Source organism: Cricetulus griseus, chromosome 6 (genome assembly GCF_003668045.3).
Source record: "Cricetulus griseus strain 17A/GY chromosome 6, alternate assembly CriGri-PICRH-1.0, whole genome shotgun sequence".
Lineage (NCBI taxonomy): Eukaryota > Metazoa > Chordata > Mammalia > Rodentia > Cricetidae > Cricetulus > Cricetulus griseus.
In genome coordinates this window covers 155,163,779-155,180,752 of record NC_048599.1, presented here as the reverse complement: position 1 = coordinate 155,180,752, position 16,974 = coordinate 155,163,779, and the positions used below count along the sequence as shown (strand labels likewise).

General features: G+C 50.8%; 2 protein-coding genes across 3 annotated transcripts in view; one reads left to right on the top strand and one right to left on the bottom strand.

Moving 5' to 3' along the window:
- Otog (otogelin) overlaps nucleotides 1-125 on the bottom strand; it is a 70,835-nt gene extending 70,710 nt beyond the window's left edge. Inside the window, exon 1 of one of the 2 annotated variants that reach the window (XM_027420542.2) lies at nucleotides 25-125. In XM_027420542.2, coding sequence (XP_027276343.1) covers nucleotides 25-125 — 101 coding nt within the window. The remainder of the gene's footprint in view (nucleotides 1-24) is intronic. The other variant, XM_027420543.2, reaches the window with a different exon arrangement.
- Nucleotides 126-3,510: 3,385 nt separating this feature from the next.
- Ush1c (USH1 protein network component harmonin) overlaps nucleotides 3,511-16,974 on the top strand; it is a 39,868-nt gene continuing 26,404 nt past the window's right edge. Inside the window, exons 1-8 of the mRNA XM_035446848.1 lie at nucleotides 3,511-3,546; nucleotides 11,625-11,692; nucleotides 12,137-12,280; nucleotides 12,392-12,530; nucleotides 16,033-16,141; nucleotides 16,253-16,277; nucleotides 16,474-16,531; nucleotides 16,789-16,883. Of these exons, the coding sequence (XP_035302739.1) occupies nucleotides 3,511-3,546; nucleotides 11,625-11,692; nucleotides 12,137-12,280; nucleotides 12,392-12,530; nucleotides 16,033-16,141; nucleotides 16,253-16,277; nucleotides 16,474-16,531; nucleotides 16,789-16,883 (674 nt within the window). The remainder of the gene's footprint in view (nucleotides 3,547-11,624; nucleotides 11,693-12,136; nucleotides 12,281-12,391; nucleotides 12,531-16,032; nucleotides 16,142-16,252; nucleotides 16,278-16,473; nucleotides 16,532-16,788; nucleotides 16,884-16,974) is intronic.

Here is a 16,974-nt window from a genome sequence, read left to right as displayed (position 1 = left end):
CCCTGCTGCTGCTGCTGCTGCTGCTGCTGCTGCTGCTGCACCCACATGAACTCCACAGCAGGCTCAACCCTGAATAGACAGAAGCAAGAAAGAAGCAAGCATAGTCTGGGGCCACAAGCTCCCATGAGGGTGCCAGGGAACTGGAGAGCCTCACGCAGGGCTGCTCTGCTCCTAGGTGGGTCTCTCCTCCACTGGCAGCCACTGTCTCTCTCATACACTGCAGCTCCTCCCAGGCACTTGACTCCTCCCCAGGCTAAAGTGACAGGACTGCCCAGTTCATTACCATAAGTTGAGAGCTAGGCTATATCCAGACTCTGTCCTTCACTGCCATTCTAAATATCCCTGGCCAGGGAAGTCCCCTGGGGAAACAAGAAGGAACCTGTGCAGACCCCAATTCCCTCCCCTGGGTCCTAGAAGCCCCTTCCACTAAGAGCAGATATTCTGGTACAGTCTGGAACTTCGTGCCCTCTCTCCTTTTACAGAGGGCCACATGGAGGTCTGGTCTTATGATAAAGCTTGTGGGGGACCTTGGCGGATTCCATGGCAGACCAGGGTGACTCAGGCAGAGGGACAAACATGCCAGGCAGACAGAGCTTAAGTGAGATGTTTTATTAGAAAGGGGAGGGAGGGGGAAGGAAAGAGAAAAGAGGCAAAGATACAGAGACCCAGAGACACAGAGAAATGACAGAAGAGAAGAGGGAGACAAGAAAAGTCCTGTCTACCCCAGGGAACAGCAGTAAAGAAAGTGGGAAAGGAGTGCAGAGAGAGCTGGAAAGAACAAAAGTGGGTGGAGGTCTTTCTTTTAAAGGGGTCCTTTGCACTTGCAGGCAGACTATGCAATCATGGAACCCTGGGCTGACCAGGGTACTGCCTGAGTGCATTCTGCCAGGTGACAGGGACAGGCCAGCAAATGTCTGAATCCTTACACCTGGGAGATGCCACTCAGCAGTCAGTGGTGGAGAGAGGGCTCATGGTTCAAAGTCCTAGTCTATGCTTCCATAGCTTCCCACTCTGGCTTCCATCTGGACCCCAAGTCACCATCTTATCCTCGGTAAGGGCTCAAATGGGGAAGGCCATGCCAGTGTTGGCTCAGGAAATACTGTGTGTGACCAAAGTGCTTTGTTGTCCCCATCAAGGCCAGAGTAATGACAACAACTTTGGTTTTATGGACAAGAGGTATTTTGTGTTCAGGAAGAATTGGCCCCTCACAAACCCCTGGGTAGGGGTATGATTTGGAATGTACACATTTAGAATGCATTCATTTAACAGATTTGCTGAGAGTCTATTTTGTGGCCCTGCAGACACAGTGGTCTCAGAGCAGAAGCATCTGTGAAAAGGGAACCTGGAGCCAGTGCCACACTAAAAGTCAAGTAGGGAGTAGTTTTTAAAAGATGTCTGTGGTCACAAGAAAGAAGGGCCAGGTGGCTATGGGCTGTGTTCTGCTGGGCAAGAATATTCTTTGTTCTAAATATGAAACCAACAGCCAAATGACATACTTAAGAAATGCAGAAGAGGCTGGAGAAATGGCTCAGTGGTTAAGAGTACTTGCTGCTCATGCAGAAGACTGGGGTTCAGTTCCCAGCACCCACATGGTGCACAACTGTCCATAACTCTAGTTCCAGAAACCCTCCTCAGCCTCCACAGGCATCAGGCACATACTCAGTGTACTACTTATATGCAAGCAAATACTCATATACACACAAAAATGAATAATTAATTAAACTTTCAAATGGAAGGAAGGAAAGAAGGAAGGGAGGGAGGGAGGGAGGGAGGGAGGAAGGAAGGAAGGAAGGAAGGAAGGAAGGAAGGAAGGAAGGAAGGAAGGAAAGCAAAGACCTAAACCCCTAAATGGAAAGAGGAATATATCTTGTGTGGTCTTCTCTGGACCACTAAACACCTCACAGTTCTCTCTCTCTCTGACTTACCTAGTAAATAGCAAAGAATCTTAGTTTACTGTCAGTAAACTGTCAACTTGATACAACCTAGAGTGGCTTGAGAGGAAAGGCTTGATTGAGGAATTGCCTGGGTCAGATTGGCCTATGGGCTTGTCTATGGGGATTGTCTTAGTTATTAATTGATGCAGAAGGGCTCAGTCCACTGGGGGCAGCTCCATTCTTAGACAAGTGGTCCTGAATTTTATAAGCAAACTAAGTATGCATCTGTGAGTGAGTGAGCCAGAAAGTGAGCCAAAAGAGCATCCCTCCATAGTTTCTGCTTCAAGTCCCTACTTGGGTTTCCTGCCTTTACTTCTGTCAACAATGGATGTGACCTGGACACTTAAGATGGGACAACTCTTTCCTTCCCCCCAAGTTGCTTCTGCAGAGTGTTTTTCTCAGCACCAGAATGAACCTAGATCAGAAGATGAGAATACAAATCATATATTCAAAGTTGTTTCCCCAGGCATAATTTATACATTAATCCAGGCCAAAATTTAGCACCCATGAAAACAGCCTGTTTGCTAAACCCTGGCACATGGCAGAGGGATCTTTAGATCCCTTCTCATGTCTTTGGTGTTACAGCAGTAAGTGCCTGCCTGATCTGGGCCACTGTTATCTCCTTGGCCATCCCTTAACGTGGCATGAACATGTGAGCACGTACTCTATTAAAGGCTGGCGCCAGGCCCCAGGCACACCAGTGGCTGTGTATGCTGGGTTACTTCCTGTTTTGTTGGGGACAGAGCAGTTAGGGAAGCAGGAGGGAAAGTGGGTCAGTGGCTGGGGTGTCCCACCACACTGGCAGGCCCCCATGGATCACACTCAGACCAGCCTGCCCCCCAAGAGTTTTTGTACTAGGAAGGTGAATGGAAGAGGCTTGGGTGAAGTCTAGCAGAAGGTGAGATGTGTGGAGTGAGGGGTGGAGAGGTGGGCTCAGGAAGGTCATGTTTCTACCTGTGAGTCCACCACCCACATGAAGAGACTCTGAACCTCTATACCAATGCCACCACAAAAAGTTCCAAACCTCAGCTGGATGCGTTGGGCCAGGTTTGTGATCCCAGCACTTGGGAGGTAGATGCAAGGAGGATCAGGACTTCAGGGCCAACCTCCTCGGCTATGTATTGAGTTCAAGGCCTGCCTGGACTACATGAGACACTCTTTCAAAAAGAAAAGGAAGATCCAAACTACCCCGCCCCCGCCCCACCTGCCCGACATCTTATGCCTTAATCATGTGTGGGAAGGACCACCCCCCCCAAAAAAAAAACCCAAAAACAAAAAACAAACAAACAAAACGGGGCAGTCTCACTAGCTAAGCCACTAAGCCACCGTTAGCACATCTATACAGGGAGCCCCTTTCCTTTTAGGACCTCTGTGCTGAACTTCAGGACAGGTGACCCCGCCTCCAGGCTGCCCTTTCTCCTCCCAGCCCCGCCCCAGATTCTGCGAGACCCCGCCCTTAGCCCCGAGGAAGGCAGGTCCGCTGTCTGATGGCTGACCCACCCGAGCACCGCAGACAGGCAGAGCACCCTAAGGAGTGGGTTGAGCTGCTACGCAGGCAACTGGATCAGGCTCAGCCATGGACCGGAAGGTGGCCCGGGAATTCCGACACAAGGTCAGAGCTGAGAGGTGCCTGGGGACTGTGGGTGGGTGAGAGATGGACAAGAACCCTCCCCCTTGTCGGAGGGCCTTGGGCAGACTTGGACTTCTGAAGGCCGCCGGTTCCCCAGCAAAATGTGGAGGGGAACGTTAGAAGTCCTGCTGTAAGGGCTTTCTAAACTCACCCTCTCCAGAACACACCCTTTCTCATTTGGCCCTGGGCTGGTAACTGGACAAAGAACCCAACTAGTGGGCAAGTCCCTTCCTTGCTGGTGTCCTCAGCCCAGGGGCCAGGCAAGGGAGGGAGAAGGGAAACTGAGACTTTCTTTGCCATTTGACCTCCAGAGTAACTTGAAGCTGGCTGCCAGCACTCAGCACCCGGACCTTTCTACAGGACTGAGGGCAGTTTTAAAGCAGTACAGCCAAGCTTCAGGTGAAGGACTCAGGAGGGGCTGAGGGTGTGAAGAGCCTGGCTTTGGTCTGCCCATAGAACCCTGCTTCCCTGAGGGGCCACACTGGTTCTTTAAAATCTTTCAAGACCTTGACTGGAAGTCAGGAACTTCCTAAAGTGTTTCCCAGACTGCAGGGTCTATGGAGGCCACAGAACACCACTGAGAGGCAGGGACCCTGTAATGAACATCCTACCAGGCCCCAGACGGGGGTAAAGCCAGTATCAACTGTACTGCACACCCCGAGGCTTAACACCAAGCTGAGCCCCTTCCCAGTCATGGGGGTAGAATGCCTAAAGCAAGGGCTGGGTGCCCCCTCCACTTCCTTCCCACATGGGGGCCCAGAGATGCCCAGAAGGCAAACACTGTGGGACCACAGAGGTTAAAGGCCAAGAGCTTAGGCCCAATGGCAGGGATCAACCAATCTTTTGCTTAAAATGTGTTCTGAGCACCTGCTTTGTGACAATCTCTGTCTGTCTGTTCCCTCACGAGGCTATCAATGGGTGGGAGGCAGATCTTAGGCACACAGCAGTGGGATCAAGGTTTGGTAGGGGCAGCAAGAGGACGCTTCTGGCGTTCCGGCTCCCACTCCCAGGGATGAGAAGTGCCTGGAAGCTGAGCAGGAGTGGGAGCTGGTGAATGTCAAGGGAACCATTTGTGTTCAGTAGTGCGTTGGGAGCCCAGGGTTGTGCGGGGAGACATCTCAGCTGCCGTTAACACTGCTGAGTGTAGGTTTCAGTCACCCACTTTGAAGGCTCCAGCCACTGTCTGAGCTTGAATTTCTCTTTCCTGGACTCGGGCTGGGAGTAACTTCAGCTTTTGTTTCATTTTCTAGCAGTGCTGTTGTTACTGCTCTTTACCTCTTTGGAGAGAGTCACCCCAGGGTCCCTGATGTCTGGCTTGACTCTGCAGTCACCCCTGTTCTTACATTCTTGGTTCTAGAGGGCCTCAGGCCTCTGCATTTCCCTGCCTGGGCTCCTCTGAGTCATTACCTATTAATGTCCCCATGTCACAGGCAGGGCAGGTTCTTAGTGAGCAAGGCCTGGGCTGGACTTTGTGCCCTGCTGTCTCAGTTATAGCAACAGCCTTCCCCTACCAGGATGGGGATAATCCGGGAACTGAGAGGGAAGATTCAGTAGAACTGAGTAGAATTTACAGCTTGCTGCTGCTTGCTTTATAGACCCCCTTCCTGGGTGTTTTAGGCAAACTCACTCCTACACAGAAGTTTGCAGTCTAAATCTTTAGCTGCTAGATGTAGTGTTTAAGGTAATGTATTGTCAGAGATGAAACTGGATGACCTAGAAGTTACTTGTCCTGTCTGTCTGTGACTCAGGTCTCAAATCCATGAATTGGGCATGCTGTTTAACTAATAACTTTACCTTGATGGCTGAATGAGCCCTACATGTGTGTAGGAGGCTTTATGTAAAATGGACTTTTGGGGAATCCAAAGACTAGGGTCAAGTCTCAATCTCCAAGCTTTTGTTTCCTTCTCTGTGAGGGGGTGTGTGGTGCCTGTGTGAGGCAGGAGAAGGTAGGAATTTGAGTGCAGGATGCTCTAGTTCCCCAGCCAAAGTCTGCTTGCACTACTATAAAGGTTCGCTCCAGTTGTTGATCCAATGGCCTTTCATGGTTCTGGCCCAAAAGCAGCCAACAGCACTTACAGTGCTGGTAGGGACAGCCTTGGGTTGGGAAGAGCCAGGGCAGGATGGTCAGGGACTAAGGTCTCTCCGCCTTTCAAAGCAGCCTCTCTCTTTGTTCCCAGCAGCACCCGAGCTGCAGAAGCCTGGTTACTCATTTGCTCAGAAAGTGTTTATTGCCTCCCCAGCAACCACACATTTACGAGCAGCTCTGGTGTACCCTGCCCCAGGCCAGTCAAGGGAGGGAGGGGCGGATGTGCGAGAGCAGAGGAGCCCCTCCCTTCTAGGGCTTGCTGTGCTCTCATTCATTCGTTTGTTCATTTATTCATTTATGCCTGTGTGCAGTAAGCACTCTCTGGACTCCTATATATGACAGGCAGAGTTCTAAGCACTGAAGAGCAGAACAAAGCCCTGCCCTTATCAGGAGCCCTGATGGGGAGGACAGTTACCAAGGAGACTAACAGTATCTTATGATAGGGTGCTGTGATGAACCCTGGGAGAAATGTGAGGGTGGGGGGAGAAACCACCAGGTGGTATTTTGCGTACAGCCACCAGGAAGGCCTCTCTAGAGATGTGACATTTGAACCTGGAAAAAGAGGGAGGCACCATGTGTTGCACGTGGAAGAGGGAACAGTAGAGGATGCCTGCTGTGCTTCAGAATAGCAGGCAGGATCCTGGGAGGAATTGCATAGCCCAGAGTGGTGTGAGCAGGGCGGTAAAGTCACACACAGAGTTCAGAGAAGCAGGCTAATTGATATGATTGGCCCTGTGGCTCTGGGGTGGAAAGAGGACTTTACTCAGTAGCATTCGGGACATGTTGATGAGTGTCCTGCCTGTTGGTTAAGGTTGGAGGTGGGGCTGAAATGCTTCACTTGTGGACTGGCTGCAGGTGTGACGGGTACTGGTAAGGTGCCACCACCTGCTCTGAGGAGCAGGGTGGAGGGGACAGAGCAAACCTATGATACCTTGGGAGGTCTGAAATTTGAGGCACCCTGTAGCTATTTCTGCTGGAAAGGACTGTGGGGAGCTAGAGGTGAGGGCTCTGGAGGTCTTGGAATAGGCATTTGAAGCCTTGGACTGATGTAGTCACCCAGGAGAGTAAAGATGGGGAGAAGACCCAGAAATATCACCAGGGGCCCAGATGAGACAAAGGAACACCAGGTCATGTAGGGGAGCTAGAGCTGCAGCTGGATGCCAGGCCTGCCGCATCCCAGCTGAGCCATACTCCCAGCCCCCTTTTACTTTTGTTTTGTTTTGAGAAAGGCTCTTATATAGCCTAGGTAGGCTGGCCTCAAACTCCCTATGTATTGGAGGACTGACCCTGAATTTTTTTTTTCTTTTCTTTTCTTTTTTTTTCAAGTCAGGGTTTCTCTGTGTAATAGCCCTAGCTGTGCTGGAACTCACTTTATAGACCAGGCTGGCCTCAAACTCACAGAGATCCACCTGCCTCTGCCTCCCAAGTGCTGGGATTAAAGGTGAGTGCCACCACCATCCTGCCACCTCCTAGGTACTAGGGCTATAGACATGTATCAGGAGAGCAGGCTCTCTTTGTACTTTTTATTTTGGGACAGGACCTCCATAACTTGCCTAGGTTGGCCTTGAACTCTCTCTAGCACAGGTAGGACTTGAATTGGTAGCAATCCTGCCTCAGCCCCTTAAGCATCTGGGACTATAGTACTATACCACAGGCCCAGCTGAGACTCCAGAAGAGAGGACAGACATGTCCATGACCTTCATGGTGAAGGTCTCACAGGAATATTTTCACCCCAAACTCACTTAGTTGTCTACATTGAATGTAAACAGCTTTTACACAAGTCAGCCACACTTCAATAAAGTGTATTTGTTTACTGAGATGGAAGATGTTCCCTTTGGTTTTAAATGTCAACTTGCCACAACCTGAAATCACCTGGAGAGAGGCTCACTTGAGGAATCCAGTGGATTGGATTGGCCTATGGGCTGGTCTGTGGGGATTGCCTTGGATTGGCCTGTGGGCTGGTCTGTGGGGATTGCCTTGGATTGGCCTATGGGCTGGTTGGTAGGGATTGTCTTAGATTGGCCTATGGCCTGGTCTGTGGAGATTGTCTTCAATTGGCCTATGGGCTGGTCTGTGGAGATTGCCTTGGACTGGCCTATGGGCTGGTCTGTGGGGATTGTCTTCGATTGGCCTATGGCCTGGTCTGTGGAGATTGTCTTCAATTGGCCTATGGGCTGGTCTGTGGAGATTGCCTTGGCTGTTAACTGGGGCAGGAAGACTCACTCACCTACTGTAGTGGCACCATTCCCTGGGCAAGAGGTTCTGAACAGTATAAGAAAGAGAAGACACCAGCAGCTGAGGATAAGAAAGCAAGCAGCAAGGATACATTTATTTCTCTGCCTTTGACTCTAGATGCTATTTGACTAGCTACTTTGATTTCTAGACTTGAATCTTCACTAATGATGGACTACAGCCTGGACTTGTGAACCAAATTAACCCTTTCCCCATCTAAGTTACTTTTAGTGGTTAGAGTGTTTTCATCATAGCAACATAAATGAAATTAGAACAGAAGATAATAAAACAAGGGTCAAATAAAGCTGGAGTATTTATTGTGTGGAAGGAAGGCTGGGCCTTCACTCCACCTACTCATTCTTACCTACTTTTACTTAATAAACATGTATGGCCACCTGCTTTTCTAGGGACTGCCCTCAACTCTTCCTATGTGAACTTGCTGAATTAATGATAAAAGCAATTACCCTCAAAGATGAAACTGAGGCAGGGAGAGGTGCAGATACAGTTCAGGGGGTCTTTGCTGCCCTGGCCCCCCACACTTACAGTCCAGTCTCTAGGCTCACACAGGTGTGGAGGAGACAAGTAAGTAAAGACAGAAAATCCAGTCCAACTTGAGGGGCCAAGGCAGCAGTGGGGACAAAGAGAGCATAGTGACTGATGAAAGGTGCAGCCATGAAGAGATGATGCTGGAAGCAGATGTTCAGAGTCCATGGGCCATCCCTGGAAATGCTGAGCTCACAGCAGGTGGAGCCACAGGAGGAAACAGGCAGCTCATCTCTAGATGAGCTCATCCCTGGCCTTGAGGAAGGGTAGGTATACCTGACCAGCTGGGACAGGCAGCAAGAAGTCATCAGAGACCAAGAACACAGTTCCTCTCTCCTGGAGTTGCTGGTATCCTGCTTATATCTTTCACTAGCTGAATACAACCAGAGGGCATGGGAGCCCCTGCAAAGCCTCCAGGATGAGGACTGAGAGGAGGCCAGGCAGGACACAGAAAGGGAAAGGCAGGGCATTGTAGCTGGAAACCACACCAAGTGCTTTGCATGCAGCTTGTCTAAACCCCACAGCAGCTCAAGGAGCAAGCAGAGAACAGTCTGAATTATTTATTGATTCTCACCCCTTACTCACATCCATCTGGAGTGATTCACCAGTGGAGGATGAAGGCAAGCACTTTACCACTGAGCCCAGACTCCCTCCCCACAAAGCTTCAAAAATGGTGAAGAGGTGAAGAGAGTCAGGTGTGGTGATGCATGCCTTTAATCCAAGCACTGGGTAAACAAAGACAAGCAGATTTCTGAGTTTGAGGTTAGTCTGATCTGCATATTAAGTTTCAGGCCAGCCAGGGATACATAGTGAGACCTTGTCTCAACAACAAACAAACAAAGTAAAAAGAACAGTAGAATAGAGCCAGGCTATGGTGGCACACACCTTTAGTCCCAGCACTCAGTAGACAGAGACAGGTGGATCTTTGTGAGTTCAAGGCCAGACTGGTCTACAGAGCAAGTTCCAGGACAGTCTCCAAAGCTACAGAGAAACCTTGTCTCAAAGAACAAAACAAGCAAACAAACAAAAAACCAGTAGAAAGGAGAGAGATGAGGATTAGAGAGAGATGTCTCTAAGGCAAAGGTTTGGATGTTGGGGCCTGAAGGGGACTTACGTACTCTTTGCCCTGGAAGACCTGAGCCCTACTAGACATGGCACAACAGCACAAGTGTGGGCTTGGCATCAGATCTGGGTTCAAATACCAGCTCTGTTTGTTAGTTTGTGGCCTTTGGTCACCCCTGAAATACTCTATATAATGATGTAAGAATAAGGGTCTCACAGGGCTTTGAACAAATGTCACCGTAGGAGCTCCTGGGAGCCCTGCAAGAGTCATTTTCCTTCCCCTTCTGTCCCCATGGCTCTTCTTCCTGAAGAGTATGAGCAGACCAATAGGCAGGGACTAATGAATCCATTCAAGGCTTATTTATTGAGTAGTTAATTTGTATCAGTCATGAAGAATGCAGACTGAAGCTGACCACATTGTCTTCTAGTAGACAGATTCCAAAAAATTACAAAGCTAAGTTACAAATCATTAGCAATGTCCCAGCAGAACTGAAACAGTTCCCAGAGGTGGGAATGGGTTGGTTAGTAGGTAGGAGAGACAGTCTCTGTGGGAGAGAAGCCAGCCATGAGGGTGAAGTGGAGAGCAGAGGACAGCATGTGCCCAGGCCTGGGGATGGAGGGGTGGGGGTCTGGCTTATACAAGGTGTTAAAAGAAGACCCTCACAGCCAGCAGGAGTGGCAGGCTAGGACAAGGACTTGGCTAGATCAAGAGAAGGGGTTTGATGTTTTTTTGTTTGGTTGGTTGATTTGTTGTGTTTTGTTGTTTTATGATGGCAATCAACTCTAGAGCCTAGTGTGTGACAGTCAGACCCTCTGAGACTGAGGTCTATCCTCACCTCCTAGCTTTGATTTTACATGGATCAAGAAACTATGAAACACTCAAGTAGCGTGATCTCGTATACGAAGATTCTTCTGGGCCTAGGGGATTGGTACTGTCCCCCTTCCCCGTCACCTGTCTTCTGGGAGCTCCCTGCAGTAAGGAGGGGGATGAGCTGGGGAGCGTCAAGAGTCACTGCCACACACACATTGAGCCCTTGGAGCTCAGCCCAGAACACAGCCTTCTGGGTTCCTCCTGTCCTCAGTCAAATGCTCATGTACATGTATTTCCAGCTCAGGTCCAAAGCCCCGAGGGCTGGGCCTCAGGGTCCTCTCCACACGGACAGACTCTCCAGGGTCTTCCAAAGTCCTTAAAGTACCTGTAGAGAAGCATGGTTGTCCAGGCCCTGTTCCAGGCCCCAGACAGGCAGGAAAGTATGACTTTTACAGCAGCTCCACCTATGAAGGGCAGAGACAGGACCACAATTCTAACCAGCCCTGGAGACCAGAGGAGAAGAGGTCCCAATATCCCCACCAGCATCTGTCTCATCCTGCTGCTTAATTTTGGGCTAAAGAGAAAGGGTGCAGTCCTTGGAGATTTGCCCTGAACTTTGCTGAAGAATTTAGGGCTCCTGGATCTCCAGCTCCCCAGGGATGGAGGTGCTAATGAAACAGCACCTGAACATGACCTCAGAGGCCCAGCTATTGACTTCAGCAAAAGCTGGAATGATGTAACCTAATCCTCCCCCTGTGGGACACCCGGGATAGAGAAGGAGAGACCAGGAGGCTGACTAGTGGACAGAACTCAAGGCCAGGCTGGGCCAGGGCAAAGTGCCTCAGTCTGGGCAGCACCGAGGAGTTGGGTAGTAGGGTGCTTCTGGTGGGTAGGATGTGTTATCTGATTGAGTGGCCCAAATCCTTCCTCAAAGCATTTATCCGCCACCACAGCCACCATCAGGTGAGACTGTGGGCTTCTTCCCGACCCAGGAGGCAGAGCCGTGAGGGTGGAAGCAGTAACACAGGAGTGTGTCATTGTCAAGTGGGGGGTCTTGTGTGTCATTGTCAAGTGGGGGTCTTGTGTACACATATGTTTTCAACCTTGCATGTGCTTCTGTCAGGTTGCCTTGGGAATAAGATATTTCTGAGCTATTCCAGGGTATTTTATACAGGTCTGATGTGTCAGGCAGTTTGGTTCCTGGTTTTCCTCTCCTCTTCCATCCTTACCTTGGGAACTGCTGTGGGCACTCTGCACCGGTCTACTGTGTGCATGCTGGGTGCTTGTGGGACCTAGAGCTATAATTCTGCTTTTTTGGACTTTTAGGTGGATTTTCTCATTGAGAATGATGCAGAGAAGGACTATCTTTATGATGTGCTGCGGATGTACCACCAGTAAGTGTGTGTAAGCGAGCCTAGGCAAGCCATCTGAATCCCAGGAATGGCTGATGTCCTAAGACAGCACATGCTCCATGCTCCAGGGAACCCGTGTGTATGATGCTTACATGACGCCTCAGTATCCGCTCACACAAACACTTCTGACTTGGCTCTGGGCTAGGGCTCAGGGTATACTGACCTCTGCCCTCAGGATGCTTCCAGTGTGATGGGGCAGCTATGGAGTGCCCTAATAGGTTCAATAGAATATGAATGTTAGGACAGAACAAAAAAAGCCAGCTGTCCCCAGGCCACCTCATCTGCTGTCTCTGCTCACCTACTTGCTTTTGATTCATTTAGTGTGTGTTTATAAGCTCTGCTAAGGCCCAGAAGTGCAGTGGGTGGGACAAAGGTCACAGCCAGGGTGATGCCTCAGACACTCTCCCTCCTCTAACATTCCCATAGGACCATGGATGTGGCCGTGCTTGTGGGAGACCTGAAGCTGGTCATCAATGAGCCCAACCGTCTCCCCCTGTTCGACGCCATCAGGCCCCTGATTCCACTGAAGCACCAGGTGGAGTATGACCAACTGACACCACGACGTTCCAGGTGTGTCCCCAGGCCAGAGACAAGGACTGGGAGGGGCCTCCCCGGGTGCTGTGCTGGCTGCCAGACCTGAGCTAGGCCATCACCAACCCCCCACCCCCATCACTGTAACAGGAAGCTGAAGGAGGTACGTCTGGACCGTCTGCACCCAGAAGGCCTTGGCCTCAGTGTGCGTGGAGGCCTGGAATTTGGCTGTGGACTCTTCATCTCCCACCTCATCAAGGGTGGCCAGGCAGACAGTGTTGGCCTGCAGGTGAGTCAACAGAGCCAGAAGAATGGGGTCAGGGTCTCAGGTGCCCTGTCTCCTCCTCTGTGACACAATGTGGACACCCATTTCCTTAAGGCTTTGGGGAAGGAAGAGTCCAAGTGGTGTTCTGATGAGTGGTAAGTCTTCAGGATGTAGGAAAACAGTGCGCGCACGTGTGTGTGTGTGTGTGTGTGTGTGTGTGTGTGTGTGTGTGTGTGTGTGAGAGAGAGAGAGAGAGAGAGAGAGTCTCTGTGTATGTCTGTGTGTGTGAATCTGTGTGTGCCTCTATGTATCTGTGTGTGTCTGTGTGTGTGTGTGTCTGTGTGTGTGTCCTCACACATAGTAGATAAACACTCCACCGTGCAACTCTCCCCTGCCCTTGCCCATTTTCTTGGGTCAAGTTGGGAACCTGACTGCTGCCTCTTGCCACTGCCCCCGAGCCCCTCCCCAACTCCCCTATTTCTTGAAGGAGGAACAGAGTCAGGGCAGACACCTGCAGCTTGGTACCAACCACCTTTTAGTCTACAGCAGTGTGATGCTTAAGGACATAGACACTGCTTCTGGGCCATCCTGTTCAGATCCTGGCCTTGTCTTCCTTAAAGCCATGTGACTTTAGTGAAGTGACTGGATCCTGGACCCTGCTTTCCTCACCAGTAGAGCCACCTGCCTCATCAGGCTATTGGAGAAATGGGAGTGAAATTTGACAGTGATCAGTGCTGCCTGAGACACCAGGGCTGTGAGATGGTCATTATAGAGTCAGTATAGAGTGGGAGATTGGTGAACCCCTCCAACGAGTCAGTACACATCCATGAATCGTTTTTTTTTTTTGGGGGGGGGTCCACAGAGACTCAGAGGTCAATGAGCAGCAGAGCCAGGCTTTGAACTTGAGTCTCCTGGAGCCACATCAGGACCTCAGGTTCTCCCCCATGGTCCCTCTACTTTTGTGTCTGAGCTGGGACAGGTCTCAGAGTTGTTTTTGTCTATCCACGTAAAGACCTGTCCAGAGATTTTGTTATCAACATCCCCATGGGTGGGGGGGGGGGCAAGACGAGCTCCAGGGGATTCCAGTACTAATGGTGCAAGACACCAAGGAGGAGGGGGTGGGGACAGCAAGCTGACAGACAGGGCTTTGTTTGCAATCCCTGTCTCAGGGCTCTCAGTGCCATCTGAAATTTCAGCCCCTTCATTGTTCTTTACCTCCGTGGCACATTTTCCAGCCGAGAAACACAGTCAGAGGCGAGCACACAGCCAGGGGCTCTTGGCGTCAGCTGGGCACCCTTTTTTCCCAAGTGAGCTCTCCTCTGAGGACAAGGGCTTCCCAGCAGAGCCCAGGAAAGAGGGTACCAGGACACTCTCATGAAACCTAGACATCCAACTCCCACCTGCTTCTCAGGCTTATGAAACACCAACCCCGTCTCTGGGGCTGTTGGGCCCATCTCTTTTCTTTGTCCCACTGTCCCTCAGATTGTCATGTTACTGTGATCCCCATACAAAGGCTCTTTTGCAGGGTTCTTGTAGAGCAAGGGGGAGAGGGAAGTTGATCCTGCAACCCTACCCAGAGGCTGTGTGGGAATCTTTCTGACTAGGGTCCTGGGCAAGGTCCTATAGTAACAACACAGGGGATCCACACAGGAGGAGCTAGGACAAAACTGCCTTCGTCCATTGACTGATGTAGGGTTCAGGTTTCTCATGCTGGAGGACAGCACAGAGAAGATTCTAGAAGGCAAGAGGGATTTGACCTGAGAGGCTGGGTGTCCTGCAGGGGCTTGATTGAACCTTCCAGTAGGATCTAGTCTTGGGACTGCAACCACGCTGCGCTTGTCCTCTCCTGGATACTTAAGATTTTTTTCAAACCTCCTTTATGTTTAACTATGTCCTTTACTCATGTAAGTATGCAACTGGCTGCCTGCTCATGTAGAAAATGGTACTCCAGCTGTAAAATGGACAGAGTAATCCCTGCCTTCTTGTGGGACTTGGGGCTCTGACCACACGGGGAACTGCAGCCAGGCTGGGCCACATGCCCTTCTTTTTCAGACACCCAAGGGCCAGCATGTGTTTTCTGTCATGAAGACCTAACTACACGGCCCAACAGCCACTTTGCTCACTAGGTGACTTTGAGCAAATCGCTTCCCCTCCCTGAGCCTCTGTTTCTTCATAGTACCACTGCGGTCCCCACATGAAGGCCTTTTCACAGGCTTCATGCAGAATAGAAACACAAGTCCTGCCCTTGTGCAAGGAACTCCACAAATGTCTTTAAGTCAATGTCCCCAGAAATGTAGAACGTTCTCTGTGACACTTCCTCTCAGGACACTAAGAAGGTGGATGTTTATGTCCCAGATTGGGGGAGCAGACCCTTTCCTGGTGTTAATGAGAGGTGACTATAGGAGTGTTGCAGTCTGGCAACTTATCTGGAGACCTCATTCTCTCAGAGGCCAGCCTGTGTCCCCCACATGTGCTAGCCTGTCTCCAAGAGACCTGTGATTGGGTTTCAGTGAAGCCCATAGCCTCAGTCGGCGGGACACCTGGGTTCTGTTTCTGTGAGGTAGCTGCTGCCTTTGGGTCTTGGGCAATACATCATCCATACCCCACCCCCACCCACCCTGTCGCCTATCCATACCCCACTGCCTTCTCTTTCATGAGATGTTGATGTCCAAAGATCCTTCGGCTCTTTGGTTGTTCATCGACGAGCTTCTGTATAAATCCCCAAGGCCAAGTGCTTAGAGGAGGCAGCAGCCATGGCCAGCAGGGGGCAGTGTCATCATGATGTGCCTCTTAGAGCTGGCTGTTCACGGCCCTCGATAATAACAAAATGTTTAAAGAAGCTGCTGTGGATCCCGTACTGGCTGGCCTTACACATATGTTTGTTTACTCCTCAACAGCTTCCGTGGTATTCCCTGTTTTATATGAGAGAAACTGTGGTCCAGAGAATTCAAGAGACTTGACTCAAGTCACGTACCTAATAAGAATTTAAGAGTAAGGACTTGAACGCACAGAACCCTGTGTTCATTCTCAGTTCTTTGTTTGCTCCCAGAACCAAGGTTCAGAAGTCAGTTTAACTTCATTGTGTTTCCATGTGATGGAACAAAAGAGATTGTGCGTTGGTGTTAGTGATGTGAGCTTGGGTCAAAAGTCATAGGTCCCCATTCCAGCTCACAGTGGGTATTAGTAATTGACAGACAAGAGCCCGCTTCTGAGGGCAGGGAGGTACAAAGAGTAGGTGGGCTGCTGGATCCCAGAACCTGATGGTACCTTGGTGGGGTAATGGAAGCACCAAGATGAGGGGACAGTGTCCTGACTCCTGCCTCAGCCCTTCTCCCCACCCAGGTCTTGGACCTGGAAGTATTGCCTGCCTTGCATCCCTCCACTGCTGGAGGGTAGCTTGGCTGTGACATGGTACAAGAGCACAGATAAAAGCTTTTGCCCCTCCTGGGGCTGCAAGCATCTGGTAGTGGGCCTGCTCCACTGCTTGGCATTCTACCCCATGCTTGTCCCATCTCTTTGTGCCAAGGTAGGGGACGAGATTGTCCGGATCAATGGCTATTCCATCTCCTCCTGTACCCACGAAGAAGTCATCAACCTGATCCGAACCAAGAAGACTGTGTCCATCAAAGTGAGACGTAAGTGAGGCCGGATGGGACTAGAGCTTTGAGACAGGGGTGGGATGTGGGTATAATGGCCCCATCCCCAAGGGTATAGGAGCTTCCCTAACTTGCTGTGTTTTCCCACAGACATTGGCCTGATCCCTGTGAAGAGGTAAGCAGTCTCATCTGTGAGTTGCACTGTAGGCCCTGAGTTCTGGCATCTGACTCCTGCATGCCCTGACTTGCACTGCTCCTGGGCTGGGGGGTGGGAGTGAGGGTGGGGTGTGGGATGGGGGTGACAACTCCACATATCCTAGCCCCCTCAAATGCGTATATTGGCTCCACTTTCTGTGTCTCCTTCTCCTCAGCTCTCCCGAGGAGCCCCTCAAATGGCAGTATGTGGATCAGTTTGTGTCAGAGTCCGGGGTAAGAGACTAGGGCTACCTTCCATAAGGGTTGGGCAGCTGGCCTTCAAGGAGGGATGGTTCTGGAAATGTATCCTCTGGGGCTTCACATAAGCCCCTAGGGTACCTTGTATACCCCTATGTTGTGGTGGACCTCCAGACCCACAGCCCAGGGATACAATGGCTGTGTGGTCTCTGTGAATATGGTTCGAAGGTCTCAAGCACAAAGAAGCCACTGAGTGCATGTAGACTGAGTAACCTCCTCTGTTCCTCCTTCAGGGTGTGCGAGGTGGCTTGGGCTCTCCTGGCAATCGAACAACCAAGGAGAAGAAGGTGTTCATCAGCCTAGTAGGCTCCCGGGGCCTGGGCTGCAGGTGGGTAGCAGGCATGCCTGGGCTCAGCTACTGGTTTTTAGGTGGGTGGCAAGCATGCCTAGGGCTCAGTGACAGCCGGTAGACCCCAGAC